This window comes from Tamandua tetradactyla, chromosome 5 (assembly GCF_023851605.1).
Source record: "Tamandua tetradactyla isolate mTamTet1 chromosome 5, mTamTet1.pri, whole genome shotgun sequence".
In the NCBI taxonomy this organism is placed as follows: Eukaryota; Metazoa; Chordata; class Mammalia; order Pilosa; family Myrmecophagidae; genus Tamandua; species Tamandua tetradactyla.
In genome coordinates this window covers 178464214-178491222 of record NC_135331.1, presented here as the reverse complement: position 1 = coordinate 178491222, position 27009 = coordinate 178464214, and the positions used below count along the sequence as shown (strand labels likewise).

Sequence of the window (27009 nt, the reverse complement as noted above, 5' to 3'; positions counted from 1 at the left end):
ATTAGTTTATTTGGCATAATGTCTGCTTCAATACAAAGCACAAATTATTATTCAGACAGAAGAAATCTTATATATTCTTATTACTGCTCCTTTCTGCTTCCCCCTCCACATCAATTTATCTTTAACCCTCATTTCATTTTTAACAAAACTAAAACTAACAAACAGTGGCTGCATATCTAATTTTTTTGGGGGGAGTGCAAGGTCCAGGAATCAAACCCGTGTCTCCCGCATGAAAGGCGGGCATTCTAACCACTAACCACCCATGCACCCCCCATATCTAATGCTATAGTCTAGTTTGATTTAAGAGATCAAACACTAAAAAAACTTTTCCTAAGCAGTAAGCAATTAATCTGTTTCATAATCATAATACTCATCATCCATATTGATGCTGAAGTGGTCCTCAGGTTTTGGTTTCTTTTTGGCCTCCTTGTTTTTCTCAGTGAGACGTAAGTGCGGCTCACATTGCCTCATGATCTTCTTGGAGGACATCCAGTTCTCCCCTTGGCGGTCAGCAGGCGCTGCACACTGTCCCCCCCTCACATCTGTGCCCTTGGCCCTCAGGACCTCCCTGGCTCGGAGGAGGCTGCAGGTGCAATTCCAAGGGTTTCCATCCAGGTACAAGTGCCTGAGGCGGGGCAGACCCTCCAGGGCGTTGAGGTCTAAAGCGGACAGCTTGTTGTTCCTGAGATTTAAAACCTGAAGCTGCTTTAGATCCTTGAGCTCGCGCTCTGCAATATCCTGGATGGCATTTCCTTTGAGGTCCAGCCTGGCTAAGGTCCCTGGGAGCCTGCAGGAGCACAGGGCGGGAGAGGAGGCTGTGAGCATCATTCCACAACTGTCCGAGCAACACGAGGCAGGCAGAGCCACCCTCTCTGCATCATTCTGTCCCTTCTCAAGCTGGAACAGAAGCCTTGTTTTACAGGTATTAATTATAAAGGCAAACCCCAGTCTTATTCTACAGGACCTTCACCCTTTCCCAGAGGTCTTATTTTCTAACTGTCTGATTTTTGTGGTTCCTCATCATACAAGTCGAAACAAGGGAAACACTGAGATCCCAATTTTTAAACTGGAAAAGGTCATAAACTAATATTTTATAGGAGAAATTAAAATGACAAATAAAGTAGAATCATTGTTAACAAAAGCAAGGAGCAGAATAGTATATATAGTATAATAACTTTTGTGTCAGAAGGAGAAATGACCGATTCCGAGTCTGGGGCACGGAAAGTCAACATGAGCCTACAATTTCTGATCCAGAATGCAATGAATGTTTGACAATGAATGGAATCAAGTCTCATGAATCCAAGAACCAGCTTAGCAGGGCTTTCCCTAGCCAAATTTGGGAAAAGTTGAGCATGAAAAGAAATTAACAACTAACTGTAAATAAATTAAGCTCTGTGGGGCCACAGTGATATTCATAAGTAGGGAGGAAGGGGGAAAGGAAAAGCAGAAAAATAATCTAGCGTGTTAAGTGGAAAAAAATAGAATACAAAATTTAATTCTCCTTATCCTAAATAGGTAAAAAGAAATTATGTGTTTATGTATTAAGGCTCTGGTTGAGCAATTATGGCTGACTTTTCCATTTTTTAGCATAATACGCTTTCAATCCTGAACAGCTATTTCTTTATTTTTTAAAATTGTGGATGCCAATTTCAAAAATGGCATGCTGATGCCTGCTGATAAAAAATACAGAAGACTCACAGTTGTGAACCTGAAAATCTCTTGCTACACAGCAATTTGGTACCAAGTGCTTTTATTTAATGAAGAATGAGAAGTTGGGAAGTTTTACAGGAGAAAACAAGTCCTTCAGATTGAAATACCATCCAAATGCTGTTTTCAGACAGAGACTACATTTGATGCGTACTCGTGCCCAGTGAAATCTGCTGCAGTCCCAATCATATGATTGCTAAATCAAAGAGAGAAAACCACTGAGTTTAATCAGATATTATGACAATATTACCTTCTTGGTTATAGCATCATTCTTTGATGTTTCAGTCCAAAAGGTTACTTTTTTAGGTTATTGGCACTTAGCCTAAATTTTGTTGTTCTGTTTTTCTTTTTTAACTGTATTTGTCATATTATACTTGTATTCATATCCTAAAGCCACACTGTACACGTACAAACATAAATGCCTGTGCTTTTGAGTATTTTAAGCCTTAATTATTTAAAGTGACTTCTGCTTCGATGGAATAAAATTTACCTAAAAAGGTAGATTAATTTGCAAGGGAAAACCACTTCCTATGTTATAACAGTTTGATAATAAATTCAACTTGGAGTTAATCCTCAAAGCAATGTAATTTTGCGCACACAGATCTTATGTAAGATACCTCACTGAAAGGTCTATGGAAGATCTCTTATATATAGGTTATTTTTAAAGGACAGATGGACTATTAATAGACTCTGTAGTCAGAAACAAGACATTGTTCCCACTGGGGAGAAGGCAGCAGAATTGTGGAAAGATCCAGCAGAGAAAAATCACAAAGTAAAAATGTTTCTAATTATTAAGACTTGAATTCTAACTTTGGCCCTTCTATTTCCCAATATGTGGAATTAGGTAAGTTATTTGGCTTCTTTACGTTTCTGATTTTCCATCTTTAAAATAGTACAGAGGAAATGCTCAATAAACAGATGTAACATACTATTTACGTATGTTACACCAAGTTTTCTTTTAAACAAATGCAATTCATTATTCAGTTCTGTGCTAGGTATCCAAAAATTTGTGGCTGGTCTTAGAAGTAACTTTTGCTTTTCTTGCTTTTTGTTTACACATTTTCAAGGTTATAATTTATAATTACAATTTCCATTATTCCAACAGAGAGGCCTCCTGGCTATGTTCTAATTCTTAGCCATTAAAACCCAAGCATTTACATTAACTTAATCAATGTGTACCTAAAACCTTTATAACATTTTAAAGGATTTAGTTACCACTGTGCTTGTATTCCACAAAACTGCCCTGTGGATCAGAGAACTACAGGTCTATACTATAGATCTAACCATTAATTATCCTGATTTGGGGACTTCTAGTAGTCACTTATCACGTTGATATATTTTTTCTTTTTAAGTCTGATTTACATAAAGAGGCAGCCCCTGATTTTAAGACAAACATCTTTCTAGTTATGTTGTCATGTATTCTTTGCAGTTTTCTCATTTAGGGTGAATAGTGGCACACCACCTTTTGCCAGTAGATGGCACTGTGCGTAAGAAAGAGAAAATGCTACCTACCTGTGGACTGTACAAAGAGTAAAGAAGAGATGATGCAATTTACATTTTTTCCGTAGGCTATAGATTAGTGAAATGTGAAGCAACAAAATGTGAGGTCCAGTCTTGTATGTTCTAAGTTCTAAGGTGGTACAGTGTCTTGTTGATAGTAGATCTCAGAGGAAGGCTCCTGCACTGGCTAAATTCCTGACTCTGGACTCAGGTCAATTACTGACTCTATTTCTCATTGGCAATGTGACTTTGAGTAAGTTTCTTAATACCACTAAGCCTTGAAGCCCTAATTTGCAAAATGAGAGATAAAGCAATATACCTACTCTCACAGGATTGCTGTAAGGAATAACATGGGATACTGAATATACGTATGTTCACTGGTGATCGTAGTAAGTGCTTAATAAATGGAATGTATTATTTTCTATCTCAATTAGCACATTATGACAACTGGAGTAAGCATTTGAATATATGCCTGTCCTTAACATATTATTTTCTGGATGCAATAAATAAAAGATGGGAAGCAAAAGAAGGGATTTATGGGGATCTTGTTTGTAACAGAAGGAATAGATTGTATTTACATTTATAGAAAACTGAATTTTAAAGTGGAGATCTGTGTATGAACAAGAAGCATGGAAATGAAAAAGGAAGTGAGGTATGTTTTTTAAAGGTCATAAATAGAAGTTATAAAAGTCAAATATAAGGAATAGATATTAACTATGTTTTACTTTTTCATGTGAGGAAAACCACCGAGAAACTTTTTTGGGTTATTCCCACTCTCCAATTAAAGGAGAAGCATGGGGAAGACAGTGGCGGGGTACTTAAAAGTCACCATCAATTAGAACTTCGCCATCACAGCTGCTCAAGTGCTTTGGCAGAGCATACAATCATGCCACTTAATTTAAACCTCATAGGAAACCCTCACTCCCACCTCAAGTTATTTGTTCCTTTGGCCTTGCTGGGTAGTTCTCCACACTGGTTGCATATTCAGTTTATCTGGAGAGCTTTTCAAAAGTACTGATGCTAGAGCGCCACTCCTACAGGGTCTGATTTATTGGTTTTAGGTGAGGCTGGGGCATTAGTATGCTTTTCTCAAGTTCTCCAGATAATTCTAACAATAAGGCAGATGTGAAAACTATGGTTAGCTCATGCTTGCCATTCCATTTTTCAGTCCATTGGGTAAAAGCACTGCACTTTCTATTGTCAACTATTAGGACACAAACACCTCTGCAGGAGTAAATAATTAAGCTATTTTCTCACTCACTAAAACTTCAGCAAGTTTACTTAACCAAAAAGTAACCTGAGTAGCAAACTCCACCAAATTCACAATTTTGCCCATGGCAGTCATTGCCTGCCAAGAATCCTGATGCGACATGGTTACTCCCTCATCTGTTTTATGAGGTTGTTTTTATACATTATCTTTTTTTCTCTGGAATAGGGGCACACAGAAATAGAAAATACGGCTTCAAGCACAGTAGAGAAGTCATTTCTCTAAACAAGTTGTAGAGTCTTGGAACTGTCCAGGCATACTCTTGCCTGAGGGTCTTTGTACTGGCTGTTCTTCCTTCTTGGACACTTTCACCCCATATTGCTTCCTAGCTAAATCCCTCACCTCCTTCAAGACTTTGCTCAAAGCTTCATTTTCAATGAGTTACTATGTTTACCGTATTTGAAATTACAACCAACCTTCCAACTCTGAATCCTGCGGTCATACCCTTTTAGTTGTTGTTATAAACTATAGCACTTAACATGGTCTAAATATTAAAAACTTTACTTATGTTTTATGCTTATGGTCACTCTACCCCTACTAGAGTTTAAGCTGCCTAGAATAGGAAGTTTTATCTCTTTTATTACACTGATGTATCAGCACAGTGCCTGGCACACGGTAAGTACCCAAATTTCTTTGTTGAATTAAATTCATTGTACATGTGCTTTGCATTAACAAACTGATTGCCTACAAATCATCAATATGTATTTTTTAAATACTGATTTCATTTGGAAAAATCACTTTTTGATGTTGTGCATTAAATATAATTACCATATTGTATAATAAAAATACTTTTCCAACTCGAAAAAAGTGAACACCTGTGCATATCAAAGATAATTTTTCCCTTTCTCATTGCCTTGGAATGAACAATGAAATTGTAGGTGCCACGGGATTCTACAGAAGCCAGACGTTGGTAGACTAATTATGAGAAATTTGATAATTCTCACAGGGCAAGGAGTCTTTTCTTCTATAAAGAGCTTAAAAGAAAAAGAATCCATTGACAGTTACATGTAATAAACAACATAGTATCTTTTTTCTCAGAGAATAATAATCTTCATTCTTCTACTGTTTTTATTTCTCTAGAAGATGGAAACAGTTTGACCAAATAGGATTGATTAAAGAGTATTTTAGTTATAGATTATAACTAGTGAGGGAGAGAACGTGGAGTGGGTTGGCTATAGAGGGAGGAAGATTGGACAAGAGAAATTAAAAGTGTTAAGTGTTGTTGAGGGTACGTTTGTGTGTGCACGTGTGTCTGTGAGAGAGAGAGGGAGGGAGGGAGAAGGAAGGAGGGAGGGGGAGAGAGAGAGAAAGAAAGAGAGTGAGAGAGCGTTCAAGCAAGCAAACTAGAAAGAGAGAGAGGGTGGGGGAGAGAGAGAAAGCAAGCACTGGAGGGATACACCAAAAGCAGAAGTTAAGACCAAAACAGATGGGCTGACACTAATACAGACAGATGCATAGAGAGAAAGAAGCTGAGCCAGTCAAGTCCTTTGAAGGTCACAAGCACTGAGAAGATTATGAGGCTTTCCAATAAATACTCAAATTAAAGACAAATTAGATTATAAAGTTCTATTTTTCCTCATAACTACTTCTTTAATACTTTTAAAATTACAAATATCTTACTACATTTTCCCTAATTTTTTCCTGCTGTCCTGCTTTGTTAGTGGCTAAGCACATGCTTAATCTGCCTGTTGGTTAATCCAAGCCATATACTTAGAACCCAAAATCGCTTTTCACAAATAGAGAAAGAAGGCTAAGAAACAAGAGGAGATAAATTCCATCAATTAATACACCACATTATATTTGTTAGCATACTTCTCAAAAGCTGCGTTGCATATTTTCAAATATAGATATCACCTGTTGACACAGGCAAGCTACATTTAGTGCAGGATTCAGCTCGAGGCCTGGAGTTTCCAAATCTCTGTTTAAAACGTCTACCCTAAACCCTTAAAGAGCCTTCATCAGAAAATCTGCATTTGCTCTGACTCATTTTTTTTGCATAGATAATGTGCTTAATTGCACTAAACTTTGGACAGCTTTTAATTAACAAGGAGAAATAACTCTCACTTGCCTTAGAGGAATAGACAGCAGCAGGTTCTGCTCCAGGGCCAGGTTGGAGAGCTGTGAACACTTCTGAAGGGCTCCAGCTTCGAAAGAGCTGACAAAGTTGTTGTCCAGAAACAAATGCTTCAAGTCTCGGAGGTCTTGGAAGTCTTGCACTGTAACTCTCTGAATCAGATTATTACTACAGTCAAGTTTTTGTAGCTTTGATGGGAGTCTCAGGGGCAACATCTGAAGCTGGTTTTGAGACAACTCAAGAGTAGTTAAATTGGCAAGGAAATGTGCCCCATCCATGGAAGAGAGGGAGTTTCCTGACAGGTAAAGATGGGAAAGATTCTCCAAGTGTTTCATATCTCGAAATCTTATCGCTTTAAGCTGGTTTCTTTCCATCTTTAAGGATAGCAAGGATTTGGGCAGGTTAATTGGAATTTTACTCAGCAGATTACCACTAAAACTGAGAAATTGCAAAGACTGAAGAGAAGTAAAGAAGCCACCTGGTATAAGGTGTAGTTTATTATTCTCCATGCTCATATGTTTCAGATGGGGAAGGGCCAGTGGCCCCGCTACCGACTCTATATTGTTGCCGTCCAATATTAAACTCTGTAAACCAGTGAGGGGGGACAGCATGCTGGGAGAGAGGGAAGACAGCAGGTTGTTTTTAAGTTCAAGGATTTTTAATTTCTTCAGTCCTTCAAAATCTGATCCATGTAAGACATATATTGAATTTTCATTCAATTTTAACACCTCAAGACTGGCTGGGAAACCACTGGGGACTTGTCTTAACTTATTTTTCCAGATTTCTAAGGTCTTCAGGGCACTCAGAGTTTTGAAGGTATCGTTTTCTACTGACTCTGTTCCACTGGCCAGCAGGATCAAGTCTTCCAGAGCCAACAGTTGGGTGAAGTTAGATAGCTACAGAAAAAGTGGAGCAAGGAGGGGAGAGAAAAGCAGATTGTGATGTGTTTAGATTGTGAAAAAAATATATCACATACATTATCATTACACTAATAAAACTTTAGAATCCCTTCAGGGTCTGTTTAAAATTATATTTTGGAAAAGGGTTAAGACTCAGGTCCTGACTATTTTTTATTATTGCTAGCACCAGTGTAAGGCATTAAAAATACACTAAGCACTTTCACACACTGTTGTTAGGCATTCATATTGGCCAACTTTTGCTGCATATTTGCAAGCCCATGTCTTACAAATTGCACAGCAATTGATGCAATAATGTTCGTTGTTGCATCATCTTATAATAGCCAAGTTTTGAAACAATCTGGAATCTTTTCACCAGACCATGAACAGTTGCTACTTCTAAGGAGTAAGATTACAAGGTGCTTTCATAGCTCTCTACCTTTTGCATTGTTTGGAATTTTTAAATTATGAATTAAATTTTAAATTGAAAGAAAAAAGTACAAGTTTAATGTCCTCTAAGGAGTAAGATTACAAGGTACTTTCACTAGCTCTCTACATTTTGCATTGTTTGGAATTTTAAAATTATGAATTAAATTTTAAATTGAAAAAAAAAAGTACAATTTTAAATGTCCTAGACACTGCTATCACTAGGATGGGTCTACCTGAGAAACATTTTAAACCAAGTATATTTTGGAAATTTAACTTCCCTACTCCCAATTTGGTACACCTGAAAATGATCAGTAAAGGAGCCAATAGTGCATGTGTCTCCATCTCTGTAAGGCAAGGAGTCCATTCATACATATACCCTAGATCTAATGCTATTCCACTCCATAAAGCTAGGTATTACTAAGTTTGTTGTACTTTCTCCATGCTTTTGTGAGCGCAAGCACTCTTATCTCTGCATGTGTCTGCCAACTTCCTACTTTTGCATCTGCCTCTTTCCTTAGATATAATCCTTAGTATTTAGTTCTAGAGGTAAGGTTAGGTTTGGGCAGAAAGAGAATTTGTTACAGGTTTCCTCCAGCTTGATAAATCTTTACAAAATTTTCAGCCTGCTTTAGAATTCAATTGAGCTTGAAATTTCAGCACACAATTTTATATATATGTCTTACTATGTACCATTTTTAAATGTTTGATTTAACTGTGCAGTTGAGCCCTTTTATAATACCAATGCTTCATCAATACCTTCAAGCTGGATTACCTTTTCATCATATATTAATGTAGGTACTTACATTCTGAGAGGACCTGTGATGTGAAACGTTGTATATTTTTAAAGCATCTCCAAATACATTATTCTATTAAAAGAATCCCATGTTATCATTTCCATAAACAGATTTTTTTTGTCTTAATAGTTTTGGTAGTTGCTTCAGGTTAATCATTGTTGCTAACATTTCCTATTTTTTAATGACCAAATCAGTTATATTGATTAGTCCAAGTCCCAATAATGATAGCAATTTTATTCTTACATTTGTTGAGTATAAGTACCAAGTGCTTTATATATACATATATTATCATTAATTCTCCCAACAACCCAGCAAGTTTGCTACTATGAATGCTGGCTTATATGAGGAAATCAAAGCTAGTAAGTAGAGAGTTGAGAATTTCAACAAGGTCTATGAATTCCAAAGCCCATTTCTGAGCTACAGTATTTTCTAATACATTTTCTTTTGCACTTGGTCTAGAATTAAAGTTTCATAAGAAAGACTCACAATCTGAACAAAAAATCATAGATTTTATAAAAGCAGATATTTCAGAGATTATCTTGTCCAACTCTCCCATTAAAGGGATGAAGAATTCCAAGCCAAAGGAATTGTGACCTGTACACGAGCCAGTGCTTTTTTTTTTTCAATCTACCCACCATTCTGAAGTGCTCTTTTCTAGGCTTACCTTTCATATGAAATCAGAAATTATTCTAGACATAGATCTTCACGTCTTGGACTGCTGATGTCCCAAAAGAAGAACTTGGTGTTAACTGATCCCTCCATTTATAGCTGACTGACCACAAACCCTGAAATACTGCTGACTGTACAAGTAAGTTTCTGAGATGACATGTACCTCAATGGGAAATTTATTTTGGGACTTAACAAAAAGTATGGTGTCAGAGCTTCCATTTGTCTTGACCTCTATCTGCAAAGGATACAGACTGGCCGAAATAGTAAATATACTTCCCATTCGTAACTGAATACAGGGAACAACTGCTTTCCTTCAACAAGCATAGAAAATATTTTCTTCTTCCTTTCATTAGCATCACTTTTACATTACATTACTTCTGATTATTATCAATGGAAATGACTACCATTTCTAAACATGTACTACGTTTAGTTCTCGCAAAGCTGTGATAAAGTCCTATGTATAAACATGATTTTATTTCCCTTTCATTGAAGGAAACTAAAGTTCAAGAGGTAAAATAACATGTCTAACATAACTTGGTTGGGCTTCCAACCCAAGTTTATCTTACCCCAACACATATATTTTAACCTTACTTCTATAATATCCACTTAGGTGGAGAATCTAAAGTTCTGGTTCCACAAACAGTGAAGAAGACAGACACTTATTTCCAACTTTTCAGTTGAGTTTGCAGAGCGGACAAAGGGGGGATCATCTGCCAGACCCGATTCTTCCATATCCATTGCCTAAGCCATGCTGCTCTCAAGAGAGATGGAAAGAGCTGGATGTGCCCTAGAGCTAATCTGGCGATGCTGGCAGCTTTTTAAATATTGCTTTAAAAGCAGGGCAAGCATGTATTTTAGGGTTGATAATTGTGTTCACAATGTTGTGCTACCATCACCTAAACATTTCCATCATTCCAAATAGGAACTTGGGACATTTTAAGACTTAATCCCCATTCCCTTCCCCCCCATCTCTACCCTGTCCCCTGGGAACCTATATTGTAAACTCTGACTCTATGAGTTTGATTATTCTAATTGCCTTAAATTAGTGAGATCATACAACTTTTGTCTTTTAGTGTCTTTGTCCTTTGGGTTTATTTCATGCAACATGATATCTTCAAGGTACATACATCCATGTTGTCGAATGTATCAGAACTTCATTCCTTTATACAGGTGAATATATTCCTTTGTGTGTATATGCCACATATTATTTATCCATTCATCAGTTGATGGACACTCAGATTGCTTCCATTTTTTGGCAATTGTGAATAATGCCATTAGGAATATCAGTGTGCAAATATTTGTTCAAGCCCCTGCTTTCAATTCTTTGGGTTATAAACCTAGTAGTGGGATTTCTGGGTCATATGGTAGTTCTGTATTTAGCTTTCTGAGGAACCGCCAAACTGTCTTCCACAGTGGCTGCAACATTTTACATTGCCAACAGCAATGAATGAGAATTCCTATTTATCCACATCCTCTAAATATGATTTAAAAGGGAAATATTAGAATGTATATATAGTAACAGGATTTAAAAAAGAGAGAGAAAGGCATGCAAGGGAAAATATTTTCCTCTCCCCATTTCTTCCTTCCCCTGAAATGTGAGGATGGGAGAACATGATGTTTGTAACTATTACAGCCACCCTGAATTCAGAAGGAGAGACCTGATCAAGAAGATGTGGGTGACAGAAAGCAAAATGAGGTACCACACCTCTGACTCCTTGTTGGGTGACATAATACTGTGTGAATTATTGAAGCCACTGTTAATTGAGTACTCTATTACTTACAGCTATATCATTCTAAAAATAAAATTAAAAACAAAACAAAACGAAACAAGGCAAGTAAAGCAATGTAGAGCACAGGGGCAGCTTCCCCATGGAAGACTTTGTTTCCAGTTTCAATTCTGTGCAGCCCTGCTGCAAGTTATTGGAAGGCCACAGGCTGTTCTTGGGTTCTGTATAGGTCTGATAAGCACACTAGGCCTTCCTATGAGTCTGACTAACCCTCAAGAGACTGCCTCTTCTGCTTTCCGGGGTGCCTAGACCTGTGTGAACTGAGCCAGCAAGGTGTTTGCAACACAGTGTTGGCAATTTTTCTAAGGATCAAAGTAATATCTGTTTTTGTAAACAAGTTTTTAAATTCTAGAAAGTATGGGGAGAGAGTGTAAAAATCACACATGCTCTCCATTCTTAGATATGTCAGACGTTGCTGTGGAAGTACAAAATGGTGCAGCCACTTTGGAAAACAGCCTGGCAGTTCCTCAAAATTTTAAGCACATGGTTAGCATATGACCCAGCAATTCTATCTGTAGGTATCTATGCAAGAGAAATAAAAACCTATGTCCAACAAAAACAGGCACACAAATGTTCATAGCAGCATTATTCATAACAGCCAAAAAGAGGAAACAACTCAAAAGTCCATCAAATGATGAATGGGTAAATGCAATGAGGTATATCCACATAATGAAATATTATTTAGTGATAAACAGGAATAAAGTATTGATCCCCCCTACGACATGAACGAACCTTGAAACCATATGCTGAATGAAAGCAGCCAGTCACAAAACACCACAGGTTTAGGGGGAAAGATTGAAATCAGCTTGGGACATGTTGTTTTGAAATCCCTCTTATACATCTAAGTGGAGGGGTTCAGGGGGCAGTTAGATATGTCTGAAATGAGGGGAAAATGTGCGAATTGGAAATTCAGTTCTGGGAGCCATAACCACATAAATGGAATGAAATCATGTGAGCAGAGCATGTATAGTAAGAAAAGGAATGGCTGAGGATTGAGAGAAGCCAAAAACCAAGGAGCAGTGGGAGAAGAGGGACGTACATGAATGGCTGAGAAGAAATATCAGAGTGACATGATGAGGATATTAAAGTGTGGTAAAGTGAAAGGCAAGAGGGTGAGAATTCCAAGTAATCAGGAGTGATCACTGCATCTTAAAGCAGAGGAGTGTGGAAAGATGCTTGGAAAATGGGGTTGCCCAATAAAAGTCACCGGTAGTCTGGAAAGAGAACAGTTTGTGTGGAACAGGTAGAAACAAGACAGCAGTGAATGAAAGGACACATGGGAGGTGAAGAAGTGGAGACGCTGAGTGTAGACTACTCTTTCAAGCTTTCAAAAATAAGGGGAGGTAGTAGCAAGAGGAGAAACAGAATCAAGAGAATTTTATATCTATTATATGAAAGGAGAATGTTTATAAGCTGAGAACAAGGAGCTAATAAAGAAAAAGCAGCTGAAGATATGGGAGTTGAGGCTAGGATACCGAACAGATCACCCACATGACACTGAAAGCACCCAAGAAACTGCAGGACTTGAGATGGAAACGAAAACGAGGAGCCAGAAAGGAAGGGGCCAGGAACACAGTATAAAAGAGAGGAACAAATAAACCGTTATAGTCAGATGGCATGAACTTCAAAGAAATAGAACTTTAAAGTCCCTCTTTCCTTGAGGGCAGGGAATGTGACTTTTTCATCTTTTACCCCCAGCCCCAAACACAGCTGAATTATATGAACAAGTAAAATAAACATTTTAGATTGTGATATGTATACATACAGACACATATATGTACATATATGTATGTATATGTGTGTATGTATACACATGTATATACATGTGAGTATATAATTTCTTTTGCTATTAATCTGAGGTTCCATTTTTAAATGTATTTTTTCTTTAAATATAGATACCTGATTCTGTAGCTCCAACCAAATAAACAGAATATACATTGTATACTTGTGTACAAATACAAGTGAAATATGGTCATTTAATGCCTAAGGGCTTTTTAAAAGAAGTATATTGCTCAGAGCTTTATATTATCTTAGTAAAACAATTCTATCTTTTGTCACCCTTTCTGTTGTGAGTATATAATATGTGTGTGTGTGTGTGTGTGTGTGTGTGTGTGTACACACACTCCAAGAGACAACTGGGTTAAAGTGAGGGAAGTGGCAATACTATTTACTGTTTAGTGAACCCCAACCAGTGACGAATGGACTCAGCCAATCATTGAATTTGATGACTTTATGGTTTAATTTCACTGGCTATGAAGCAGCAGTGCAGAATCATTGCTGTGCTTAGTTGGCACACCAGCTCACTGGGCATCTTGAGCCCACAGAGCAAATATTTAAACATCTTACCCTTTAACCAGATATCTTATTTGAACACTTGGCCCTGTTGGAGTCAGACATGTTCTCTGGCATTAGGCGCTGCTGGATTAAAAGAGGAAAGTAAACAGAGGAAGACTAAGAAGTTGGTGCTTCTTGAGCCTCGCAATCAATACCGGGCCACATGTTTTAAACATGAATGTGTCACTTACAGAAACATTTCTAAACCAAAGAAAGGGAGAGAAAAGGATGAGGGTATTTCTAGCTGAGGGAAAAGTGCATTCACCTGCTGCCTCTCCACACCTGCATCAGAGAGAGGCATTTTCTTATTTTAGGATTGGATCTATGAGAGAGAGAAGCAGGGACTAAAAATGGGAATCAGCCACAGAATTTTCCATCTCGAAAGGACCTGGATCACCAACCTAATCTAGCCTCTCACTTCCTAAAGGTTAAAGCAGGCTGTGAGATTTCTGAATTGCCTGCCTAAGATGATCACATCTCTCGTCAGTGAGAAAACCAGAAGAACTCTAGTCTCTTGATACATTTCAAAATACCAAAGGCCCTTGGGCAGTGTGATGCTGGCTCAGTGGCAGAATTCTTGCCTGCCATGCCTGAGACCTTCGTTCAATTCCTGGTGCCTGCCCATGCAAAACAAAAACACCAAAGGCCCCAGATTAGAAAAGTCAGACAAATTCCTAGCACTCTTTTCAGTGCCCTCTAAACAGCTTAGCACAAAAATAAACATCATAATTAAAAGCACATAACATGAGAACTGAGGTTTTTGGCAAAACAAAAGACACATATGTAGGTTTTCCACAAAAACATTGATATCTGGCTGCCATGTAGGGTTTCTCTGAATCATTCTGATATCCTGGGTTCATCCTGAGAATTTTATGGTGCTAAAAATATCATCGATGATCTATGGTATAAACAAACCACCCTCACCCACCCCTGAAAAGATTTATTCTAAATCCTGGGGACAGAAGATGGCAATATGCTCCCCATTCTTTGTGTTAAGAAAGAGCCATTTCTTGGCTTTTACCCTGAAACAAAGTAGTCTTTTGGAATTTCAAATAAGAACTGAAAGAAAATATCATTATTATAGATTTTATTTATTTTTTTTTGCTGCTCCCCTAAAAAGAAATATCCAGAGAAAAATGCCTATCTAATTAGCAAAAAACAAGTAACTAGCTAGTCCAACAAACCCACACTTGCCCCTCACCCTCCCTCACTAAGTAAAATTGTAGCAACACGAGTGTACAATGACAAAATTACCTGGAGGTGTTTAATTTTGCTGTGGCTGATGTAGAGTCTCTTGGTGGTAGAAGGAATACCTGATGGTATCTCTGTTGCTCTGTAGCACTGCACCGACTGCAGAGAATCACAGCTACATCTTCCAGGGCAGTTAGGACTGAAACCATCACAAAGAGAAAGCAAGACAAGGAAAGCAGAAAACAGGTGCATCTTCCAAAAGCAGGGCTCACGGGTAGCAAGTGGATTTTCAAGTGTTGTCTCAGGTTTTATACCATGAAATCTGATAATAGAATCTTATGAATGTGTACTCTGTCAATGTAAGAAGACAGGAAAGAAAAAAAATTCTTAATTTGCTTGGGTTAAAATGTTAGCAACCATTACAAAGGAGAAGGGGCTTAAACATTGATAAGCTGCCTTAATATTTGTAGGTGAGCAAGACCCCATGTTATTTATGGCTTGGAAGGCTAATCTGCAAACACCTCTATTATCTATAGTTTCCTTGTTTTGTTAAATGTGACACTAGGGAATTAGTGGGAAAAGAAAAAGAGTTGTTTTATAGTGGGCTATAAAACCTTTGAATTATCTGTGACCCTATATTAAAACCATTTTTGCAGGACTGAAACAGGCAGGTGTTTTCTTTCCACATTAACTAGTAAGAGAAAACAGCCAGGTTTGTGTGTGTTTGTGTGTGTGTGTGCATGCGTGGTGTTGGTTCAGTGACATTTTATTGCTAGATGAAACAATGGGGCACAATGTAGTGATACTTAGAGTCATGATGACCTTTTTTTAATGTATCATTTGACCCACCCCAATATCATATTTGGAAAATTTCTTTTATCATCCAAAAATATTGCTGACTCAAATGAGAACAAAATAACAGAATGGGTGTATTATCCTCAGCTATTTATAATAATGGAAGAAAAGGCCTCCAGTTTCTTCTGAGGAAAACTTCTCAGTTGTGAAACCTGAAAGACAATAGAGAGGAAAGCTTTGCTTGTCCAGGACACTCCTTTATTGTGTGTGTGTGTGTTTTTTTTTTTTGTCTTGCTGTGTTCATTCCACTTTAGGACTTTGGGAGCATTTTGAGCAAAATATCATGTGGAGAAAGCCTCTCTCCACAAGAAGGACATACCTAGGTTTTTCCACGCTAGTCACCAGGTAGCTCTGAAGAAACCCTTTTTTCTTTCTTTTTTTTTTACATGAGTATGCACTGGAAATCAAACCTGGGTCCCTGGCATGGCAGGCAAGAACTCTGCCTGTTGAGCCACTGTGGCCAACCCTGAAGAAACCCTTTTTAATACTGAAAAGCTTTTCTCACCTCCTCTTTAACCTCACCTCTCTTTGCTAGGAATTTGAAACCAAAAGTTCCTTTGATCCAATAATCAATCTGTTTTATTTCCAGAATAAGGATCTCTGTGTGATTTTACCAAGAGACCGTTTCTGCTCATCTTTTCTTATTTTTTCCTTTTCTTTGTTCGTCACAAACCAGGTGTGATAGTTCCTTTTCAGTCAATATTCTGATTCTCAACAAACTTGATTGTTTATTTCTCTTGCTTAGCAACAGAATTATTTTTAAAATTTAAAAGACTTCAAACATCAAAATAACACTCAATAGAAGAAAATCTTGGGAATATGGGGAAATCAGCAACAATGGAAAAAAAAAACACAAAACACACCTCTAATTCTACCCCTGAATTAAATGTTATATTTCCAGTCTCTATAAAGTAGGTTTTTGTGTTTGTTTTGAAAAACAACATAGAAATACCTATCCAACACTTTATTCTGTATTGCTAAAAAGGTAAATTCATGTTCAGCTACCTAAAATGAAATGCCTCCAAAATTCTATCCTTTCATCCACCATCAATGACAGCAAAAAATTTTTTTCTGGTTTTGCAGCATAGTAATGTTCCACTTTCTATCCTTTGTTGGTGGTAACAGGATTCTCTTTTCTTTGATTGAGCTCTGAAATGACATTCTCTGTATTTTTTCCTTTTTCCATGGTATTTCTTTCATTTTACTGTAACTTGGACAGTATCTGTGAAATATATTACTTTACACAGTGAATAGTTTTATGTTATTAGGTTATAAACACACTTAATACACAATTTTATGTTCTGCTTTATTCACTATTATATTTTTCTATATTACTTTATAGTCCTCATAAATATAAATTTAAATATCTAAATAATAGTCTATCAAGGGTATTGTCCATAATTTGATTGACCACTTTCTAATTGTTGGATTTTTAGGTTGTTCCCCAATTTTGCCCTTATGAATATAAATAGTTTTGATGAGAAAAAGTTTGAGAATGTTTGGGAGAACAAAAGATTTTTATGTTTCCCAGAACATACCTATCTGTTTAGGGTTAAGCCAAGAAATCAACTTTCTTTCCAATAGAAGGCAAGGTCTTGTTGATACTATCAACAGCAGACAAAAGTATAATACAAAGGTACTGGAATCTCATCTAGCCTGGATTTTTTAAAGACATGTATATTTTGCTGAACCTGCTCTGGAAGTCACAGATCCCTTTACATTTATGTTGTTGCTAGAACGTGGCCATAGGAGCTTTGGTGTTTCCTCATGTTGCCCAAGGACCATTGGTTTAAAGTCCTGTAGGGATAGCTTGGGGTTTTAGGTCTTGAGTTTGTAGGTCTCTAAGCCTAAGTGTGAGGTGTGCCATGTGTTTTAGTTTCCTAGGCTGTTCAAAGCAAATACCATGAAATGGGTTGGCTTAAACAATGGAAATTTATTAGGCTTCCAGTTTTGAGGCCATGAAAATGTCCAACTCACGTCGTCATCAAGGCAATGTTTTCTTCTTGAAGACGAGCAAGTAGCAGTCCTTGGCTCTTCTGCTACATGGCGAGGTACATGGCGGCATCTGCTGTCTCTCCCTTTTCTTCCAGGTTTCATTGATTGCAGCTTCTTGCTTCCACAACTTTCTCTCTCTCTATTCATTCCATTTATAAAGGACTCCAGTAATAGGATTGAGATCCATCCTGAATAAAGTAGGTCACACCTTAACTGAAGTAGTCTTATCAAAAGGTCCTATTTACAATGGGTTTATATAAACAGGAGTGGATTAAATTTGAGAATATGTTTTTGGGGGGCTTACACAGCTTCCAACTACCACACCATGCTTTTCTCCAAGGCACTTAACAATAGCTACCCTATCATTATTAGATGGCTTTTTGGGGAAAGGGGAAAGTGAGTAAAGGGAATTAGGTCAAGGATGGAAATTCAATGACTCACCCAGCAGTGCTGTTCAAACACAGCTCAGAACCTAGTTTGGACTTTTGGCACCAGAAAAATAGCAGTCCCAGGGAATATGCTTTTTATTTGAACTGGGATTAGGTTGTATTTATGTCTTTGTTCAGATTCTTAAATCAGAGTCATCCCTCACTGGCATTCTTTATCATTCTCTTTTTTTTCCTTCCCTTCCTTCCTTGCTCCCTCGCTCCCTCCATCCAGTCCTTCCTCTCTCCCTGCTTCCCTCCCTTCTTTCCTTCCTATAAACCAGTGGTTCTCAACCAGGGCATCTTAGAAATATCTGGAGACATTTTAGATTGCCTTAAAAAGGGCAGGGGTGGAAGTTGGTGGAGCTACTGGCATCTAGTGAGTAAGATCTGGGGATGCTGCTAAATATCTACAATGCATAGGATTGCTGTCCCCCTACAAACAAGCATGTGGTCCAAAATGTCAGCACTGCTGTTGTTCAGAAACCCTGCAATAAACACAAATGCGTGCTCTGTACAATGGATATTGGCCTTCCTTGGTTTATTAAAAGCAAAAGGTTAGAAATAATTGGCCTAAACCCTGAAGTCACCTAATATCTTGCATGCAGTATTTTGGAGGTAACAGTCCTAGAAGGCACTATTATACTAGGATAAAGAAATCTGCAGAAATCTTTTCCTAAAGAGTAGTCCTGTTGTAGATAAAAAGGAGGATTTTTGTTTTGGGCATGCTGATGAATTAGTTTCATAGGCTATCAGCCCTGGAAGGGACCATAAAAATAAACCAATCCAACACCCTCTTTCACATTACAGGTAAGCAAACTGAATCCCAGAGAGCAACTGATTAACCCAAGTTCACCCTGACCTGGTCTTAGAAGCATCAGCTACTGATCCCTACTATAAAACTTATTGGCCAGGACTAAACTAAAGATTTTCTTTATGAAAATCTCTCAGGTGAAAAAAGAGAACAATATATACATATTGTGAATAGGATTCTTATAAAATTTGCTTGCTTCTTCTGGAGTAGAAGAGTGTAAACTTACAAAGAGTGTAAGTTTGATGTAAAACAGAAAAATAAACTACTACTTACTGTCCTTAAACTTCTTATTTTTTTCTTATGGAATGAAGATCAAATAGGGAAAATAATTTCCATTTTACAGGATGGTTTAGATGAAATTAATTAAGTCATATCAGGCCCATGGGCAACAAGCAGGGCCGTAATAAATAATGATAGTTGTATCAATTAAGGTTATCAGTTGAAAGCTACAGAAACAAATTCCACCTAATTTTTTTTGGGGGGGGTATAGTCCTAGAACTGAACCCAGGTCTTCCACATGGAAGGTGAATATTCTACCACTGAACCACCTGTGCACCCAAATTCCAGCTAACTTAAGCAGAAAAGGAATCTGTTGAATGAACATCGGATAGCACACAGAATCATGAGAAAATCTGGAGGACCAAGTATGGAAAATGGGCAAGAATAAAGGAGGCTATATAGCCATATTCACAAACAAAATCACATCTCCCCTTAGTGAGGACACTAGGACACCAAAGAACATGGAGGCCCTGGTCTCCAGGGCTGGGACCTGGGGTGCCACTTGCTGCAATACTGCTACTGAAACGGAATGACGCTCCTCCATTCCCACCACCCCTGCTCAGAACCCTCCATTCTCCTGATTCCTGCCTTATTCCCTCTCTATCTCCAGATTAAAAATTGGGATGGGTGATTCTGTTTAGCATCTAGGTCATAAGCCTACACCACAGTTGACACAGAGCTGATTAAGTGATCATCTGGCATTTTCAGTTCATTGTAGGAGGAGGATTCTCTCTCCCACCAAGTCATTTAAGCTATGAAATTTCTTAAACGGAGGAAGGGGTTCAAAGACGGACAGTATTCCATTTGTTAAAAGTCCTCTCATTCCTCACTCTGTCTACTCACCCTGGCCACAAAAGCCAAATGAGATTTGAATGAGTTATAACGAACTGGAAACAACACATTTTTATTCCCAGCAATCGTCATAAATGACACAGCTTTTTGTGTAACTGGTTCACCATACTTCTCTGACTTGTTTATAGAAGACTACGAAAATTCGAATTATATCATTAAAAGTATCCTTATACTTTTAAATCTACCTGCATAGGAAAGGTAATTAACATTGAAGGGCATTTGGAATGCAACTCTTTTGGGAAGCCTCACTGAACTAATCTATAAGAAACATGAGTGATGGGCTGGTGGGGGATGGGGGAGAGTCCGTATTTAATCTGTTAAATCTGACAAGCTGAGAAATAAGCAGGGCTTGAGAGTGGATGAAAGAGGAAGAATCAATGACTAGTAAACTCTGATAGCATTGTTGATAAATGCTGGCTGTAGATAACGCTAAAGCAAACCTGGAGCTGTGGGAAATGTCGAATGAAGAATGCAGAGCTTCAGTAACTTTAGTTACTTCAGTAACAATGGAAAAGCAGTGTTAGTAGTCCCTGAGAGTGTAAAGGAATACAAATAGAGTAGCAAGGATTCTTTTAAAACTGTTTTTTTTTTTGTTATATTTTATTTTTAGGTTTGGTAAACCACACAAAATTTATAGTTACCTAGTAAATTTTAACTATAATTTTTGAAGCCTACTTATGCTGGACTTATTAGTCAAATCAACCAGATCATCATTAAATAAATCTTTCTCTTTAGGTTGGGAAATATATTTCTTGAATTTTAAAAACTAACATATATTTTATAGGTACCTCAAATGCCTTACTCAATATGAAAATATGCTTGGCTTATGATAAAGAAGATGGATTCTTTAGTTCTATATGAGGAGAAATAAGAAAGGCTTCCTGGAAGAGGAAGTATCTAAGCTAATCCTAAATCGCTGCACCAAAATTCTCAAATTGTAAGAACAAAATCGCAAAGCAGTTGTTCCATTTGTACAATTTAAAAGAAATTATCCAAAGGAGAATGAGGTTAATAAATGACTCTGGAATCCTCAAAGTTATGTTTTTAAACATGTCTATCTGAAAAATTTCAATCCATTAGTAAATGTGAATTATAAATATAAATAATAAATATAAAGTATCTAATACTTTTTCCCACATTGTTTAAGTAAATTGGTAATAGATTTTCCTCGACTTTATTTATTTATCATACAAATCTTTATGATCAGAAGAACTTACTTAATGGCGGAAGTTTTAATACGAAGCCCTGAAGGGAAGGGATCCTCTTACATTTATGGCCTACATGATGGACTTAGATGGGAGAAGGGTTTTAGGTGACGCAGGGATGGAGAAGATAAAGAAAAGTAGGGAAATTATCCTTTTGCAGTTTGTCAACTACTTCAAACAGTTGTTTCTAAACTTTCTGAGGAGTTGTGGACCTTAGCTTTCTATGCTGCTATGAAAGATACCACTCAATGGGTTGGCTTAAACAATAGGAATTTATTGGCTCGGTGTTGGAGGCTGGAACACTCGCTTCTTCCAGGATCTGTAGCATTCTGGCAGGCTGGTTATCTTTGGGGTTCTCTGACTTATCCATCACATGGTCATGTCTTGTCCTTTCTCTTCAGGGTTCCGCTTGACTTTCAGCTCCTCCCCCACAGCTTTCTCTTTATCAGGCCTCTGGTGATAGGACTACAACCCATCCTGATTCAGTTTGCCACATCTTAACTTAAAGAATCTTCAAAAGGTCCTATTTACAATGGTTTCACACCCACAGGAATGGATTTAGAATTAGAATATGTTTTTTTTTTCTTCCTGGGCACATGACTCAATCTGCCACAAGACCCTTTCCAGAATTTGATAGAAGCATTGAGCAATTCCCTGGGAAAATTCATAGAACCACACACATACCCCAAAATAAGCAAACATTGGAGTCACAGATTAGTAAAGCAGAATGGTGTCTGGGTGTTAGCATAAGGACCTATAGAACTGTGTACTCTACATTCTACCTTTACCACCACCTGTTACTGCAAAGCATATATTATACATTTATTTCTCATAAACATTTAAGACATAAGAAGGTCTCTGGCAGTTCAAGGGCCCAGCTCTCACCTACTACTTCCTTCTTCTCCTAGTTCCACATCCTTTCTTGGTTTCCTTCTCTCCTTAGCTGCAACTTGGCTTCCTCCTCCCCTCCCCACCCCTTCTATTTTCCCTTCATCTTTCATTTCTATTTAGGTTTGTCCATTATTATATGAAATTTTACATATTCTCCAAAGATAATTTTTTTACACAGAGGTGTGATCATAAGGCGCCTTAAAATAGTCCATTAGTATTTTATGTGTTTTTAACAACAACAACAACAAAAAACTGTCTTACCCTGAACTTTTCAGAAAAAAAAACCCTTATTTTTATGGAACAAAGAAACATATTTACCTTTTCCTCTTTATTATGTACTGTCCATCACAGGAGTACAGAAACATTATTTATCAGGAATCCCTTAAAAACAGGAGAAAATAAAATCAAGGGGATAATACAGGGAAAAATCAAGGAAATAATATGGGTAAAAGATAGTACATTTCATTTTCATCATTTTATAACTAATAACAAAGAACATATAACATTATTTGATAATTGCAACAGATACATATATATTTCATGTCTTTTTAGTCGGTTATATCAGGAAGAGAGCCAATGGGAGAAAAGAGGGCAGAGATAAACAGGGGGACACAGAAAGAACTGCAGAGACACACAGAGGCCCAGAAAAGGAAAAATGGAGACTGTGCTGGTTTGAAAGGATTCTGTGCCCTAGAAAAGCCATTTTTTAATCCTGATCATTTTGAGGAGGCAGCTGTTTCTTTCAATCCCTATTCAGCACTGTAGACTGGAAATTTGATGAGATTATCTCCATGGACATGTGACGCGCCCAATTGTGGGTATTAGCCTTTGATTAGAGGGAGATGTGACTCCATTTATTCCAGGTGGGTTTTCAATAGTTTACTGGAATCCTTTAAAAGAGGAAACATTTTGGAGAGAGCCATGAGAACCACAGAGCCCAGGCAGCCAGAGAACTTTGGAGATGAAGAAGTAATATAGCCCTGGGGGAGCTTCATGAAACAAGAAACCTGGAGAGAAAGTTAGCAGATGTCACCATGTGCCCTTCCAGGTGAGAGAGAAACCCTAACGTCACCTGCCTTCTTGAAACAAGGTATCTTTCCCTGATGTCCTAATTTGGACATTTTATAGACTTGCTTAATTGGGACATCTTCATGGCCTTAGAACTGTAAACTTGCAACTTAATAAATTCCCCTTTTAAAAGCCACTCCGTTTCTGGTATATTGCATTCTGGCAGCTAGCAAACTAGAACAGAGACCTTAAAAGATACTCCCACAAAGGAGAGAGGCTCAGACTTGGGATGTTTAGACACGTAAAGACCACATAAAATTGGTTATGTAATATATGTATTTACGATTCTTTCACTTGCTATTTGCCAGGTCCTCGGTAGGGTGGTGCTTTGTATTCCTTAAATCATTTAATCCTCACATCAACCCTGTAAGAGACATACCATTACATTCCTTGTTTTATAGATAAGGAAACAGATGCTAGAAGTTAGGCAATATCCTTAAATTCACACTCCCAGGAAGTGGCTATGTTAGCTATATAACCAGCCTGATGTGGACTTGGCTGCTTACCTGCAACTATAACTTCTCCGAGGACTAGTTGCCCCATTTGTAAAATGTAAATAATGCTACATTTCCCAAAGTGTTGTTAAGGAGATAATGAATGTAAATTGCCTCATAAAAATTTTCCTATATGATAGGCCATCATTGAATATTAATTCTTGACTCTTGGATTAATTTTCCTTTCTCCTGGTTACTGGAAATTAAATGAAATGTGTGAAGCTTAGTACAGGGTCTGGACACATTAGAGTTCAATAAATGGCAGTTTCCCTCCGTCTCCACTCCTGGGTGGATCTTATATGTTTCTTTATTCATTCCTGTGCCTTTGCATTTCATGGTACTCTATAAATGTTTGAACCACAGCTAATGACCTGTATCTACCAAATGAATTTTTAACATTTTCTTTCTTCCCCCAGTTTCCTTAGTTCCCACCCTGTTTATTCCTAGTAATACTTTGTGGCAAAACTCTGGAGTTATAAGTTCCTTAAAACAAGTCTGTACATTTAAGTTATATTAGAATTTCATAATTTCAAAAAAATCACATAAGCATTATACATGAGACAGTTCGTGGAGGTTTCTGCCAATCTAATTAGTAGTATGATGACTTCATTATATTTGGAAAATAAATCCCACAAGTATTGAGCTTATATACGATTCCAGAGTAGGTCAAGATAAGGCAATGATGCAGCTAGAGCACACTGACAACAGATGGCAGCACTTGAACGTTAAAACCTACTTTTTCACGTTATAGTTTGGCTGCAATATGCAGAATTATAAAATCCCAATGTGGGCAGATAACAAGTTTACATAAAGGGCAGATAACAAGTAGTCACATACTACCAAGACGGCAAACACGTAGACGTGGTAATGAGAAAGGACAATAAGGAATGAAAATATCCTGAGGGACAGGGGTGTGACTTATTGGAACTTTAAACATTGTAAATGAAATAGGACCAGGTTCTGAAATCCTGAAAAAGGGGTAATCACCAACAATTAGGGCACTGGACACATGTACACTTTTGATGCTGTCTGGCCATACTCACATAGTACAGCAAAAAGTTGAATGATTTATTCTTAAAAGAAATGAAATGTATTTTGTGTAGGTCCATAAGTAATGTTGGCAGTATTTTTGTAATTTCTTCTTAGATGTTAATAGATTTGTAATTGGCTTATAATTGGGAAGAGATTATTTTCCTTTTGGACTGATTTGTCATTTTGTTATTCTGGGGACAAAGAAATGGATTTTCTTAATCCCCCTATTCCCCACAGTTGATGGCAAAGGCTCTGGAGAAAAAGGCACCTAGACTGAGATCTCAGTTCAATTACTGTTTGTCTTAGACTCACTGTAACTCAGCTAGAAAAGTGACAAAATGATCAAACATGTAAACAAATAGTACAAATGCCTACCACATAATGAGAACTCAATAACTGATAGCTACTATCATTAGTATTGTGACTCCATGTATATGCCCTTTGTCCATTTTGAAATTATTTACTTCAAATTCCTGAAAATCCATTGCTAACTACATTATCTGTAGAGAAGTTGGCCAGGACATGTTGTAGTGATGTCTTTGTGAGTACTGCAGATGAAAATACTGAAATAATGGAAAATAATTTTGGGAGTAAGATGCAAATTTTAGTTTTATATTATTCATTGCCTATGAAAACCTGTATGAAGTTGTGCATTTAAGCTCAGGGCAAGGATTTCCAGGTTAGTTCTGCTTAGCTAAGTTTGCTAGAGCCACAGGACTCTCTTCCCCCAGTTTCCTCAGTTCCCACTTTGTTTATTCCTAGTAATACTTTGTGGCAAAACTCTGTAGTTATAAGTTCCTTAAAACAAGTCTGCACATTTAAGTTATATTAGAATTTCACAATTTCAAAAAAATCACATAAGCATGATTCATGAGACAGTTCATGGAGGTTTCTGCCAATCTAATTAGTAGTATGACGACTTCATTATATCTGGAAAATAAATCCCACAAGTATTGAGCTTATATACAATTCCAGAGTAGGTCAAGATAAGGCAATGATGTAGCTAGATACTTATCAGCCTGGCCTGTAGTATACCCAGAGAGCAAACTACAGCTGTGATTTTTTTTTGCTCCGTCTTGGTTTTGGTGCGAGTCACACAGTGTGGGTTTTGCATGATGATTGATTGGAACTATCTGTCCCGTCAACAGATCAGGGACAAGTCTGTAGTTAGCCAGAAAAATATTCTCCTACATAATGCAGTAGAGACAGTTCCTACAAGTCTGTTCAAATCAGACTGGTTTCTCTTTCTCTGTCCAGGGCAGGGCGACTCTTGAAATGAAAGGGGATGAGAAAGCAGTTGCTAAACAGTTGCAAAAGTACTGCAAAAATCATATTAAAGTTGTAACTGTGAAGATTAGTAGCCTCACAAGTCTATGACCTCTGCTCGAGTGAGGGTCATATGTGTTCCCAATGCCTCCACAGGGTTTGGCATTCAATATATTTATGAATATATGAATATTCCTTAAGAACAAGAAGTAACACTAAATATAGTACTCTAATGCCTTTGATTGCTTTGTTCCCATTCAATTTAATATATGACAGTAAAAGTACTGCGATTGATTTTCATATATATATATTTTATATATATAACACAAATCACACATTTTGTAACCCAAAATATGGTTTCAAAAAGAAATCACCAGGTTGAGTTAAAACGGTAAGTGGAAAAAAGCCATTCCTTATGGTCATGCACGTCAATTGCTTCGTTTTACTGAAATGCTCTGTGCAAGAATATTACCAGTTTTTTAAATGATAAAACGTGATTCCTTCAACAACGTACACTTTTTAAAATAGTTGCTTTAGAAATGTGTGACCTGTGGTGTAAAAATAAAAGCTAACGCCATGCGTCAAGCACTGGTGCTAAGCGTTTTACCTTACTACTGAGTGAAATAAATTTTGGAAACAGAGACTTTGAGGTTAAAAAATACAACCACGGTGGTGCAACTAGGATGTGGCAGGGTGTAACATTTGAACTCAGGCCTGCCTGTCTCTTACACAGGAGATACAAAGGTCTCTTTATTCAGCAACACCTACTCAGCCACTCTCCGCCAACCCGGCATTAGGCAGTGCCCACACAGTATTTAGGGCCTATTTAACCAAAACGCGCCAATGTGTCCGTCCACCCCACCCACCAAACCTAAGCAGGAACTGGAGAGGAAAAGGGGAAACGTGGCCATTGCGCATGCTCACACCGCCATTCCTCGCTCTCCTTTTCCCGCCCCCGGACGCCACTTTCCCGGACGATTTTAGAACGGCTTTTGTCCACTGTGAAATCAAACCGGTGGGGCCGTTCCTTCCTACGACGTGGATACGCTTCTCTTCCTCGGGCCTTTCCAGCTTGGAAGCACACACCGCGCGCCTACTACTCGCGGACCCAAGCTGGAGTTTGCCAGTCCTCAAGATGGCCGCTGACAGGCCGGGCAGAGGCCTTTCATAGGCCAACGTCGCCTC

At 37.8% G+C, this 27009-nt stretch overlaps 1 protein-coding gene across 1 annotated transcript; it reads right to left on the bottom strand.

Moving 5' to 3' along the window:
- Positions 1–26998, bottom strand: LOC143685122 (nephrocan-like). Its single transcript, XM_077162749.1, has 7 exons — positions 26749–26998; positions 23316–23396; positions 22283–22345; positions 17481–17686; positions 14712–14999; positions 6543–7444; positions 1–787 (listed from the first exon to the last, which is right to left on the bottom strand). The coding sequence occupies exons 5-7, from the start codon at positions 14898–14900 to the stop codon at positions 346–348; spliced, it is 1533 nt and encodes a 510-aa protein (XP_077018864.1). The 5' UTR covers positions 14901–14999; positions 17481–17686; positions 22283–22345; positions 23316–23396; positions 26749–26998; the 3' UTR covers positions 1–345.
- Between the last annotated feature and the right edge of the window lie 11 nt (positions 26999–27009).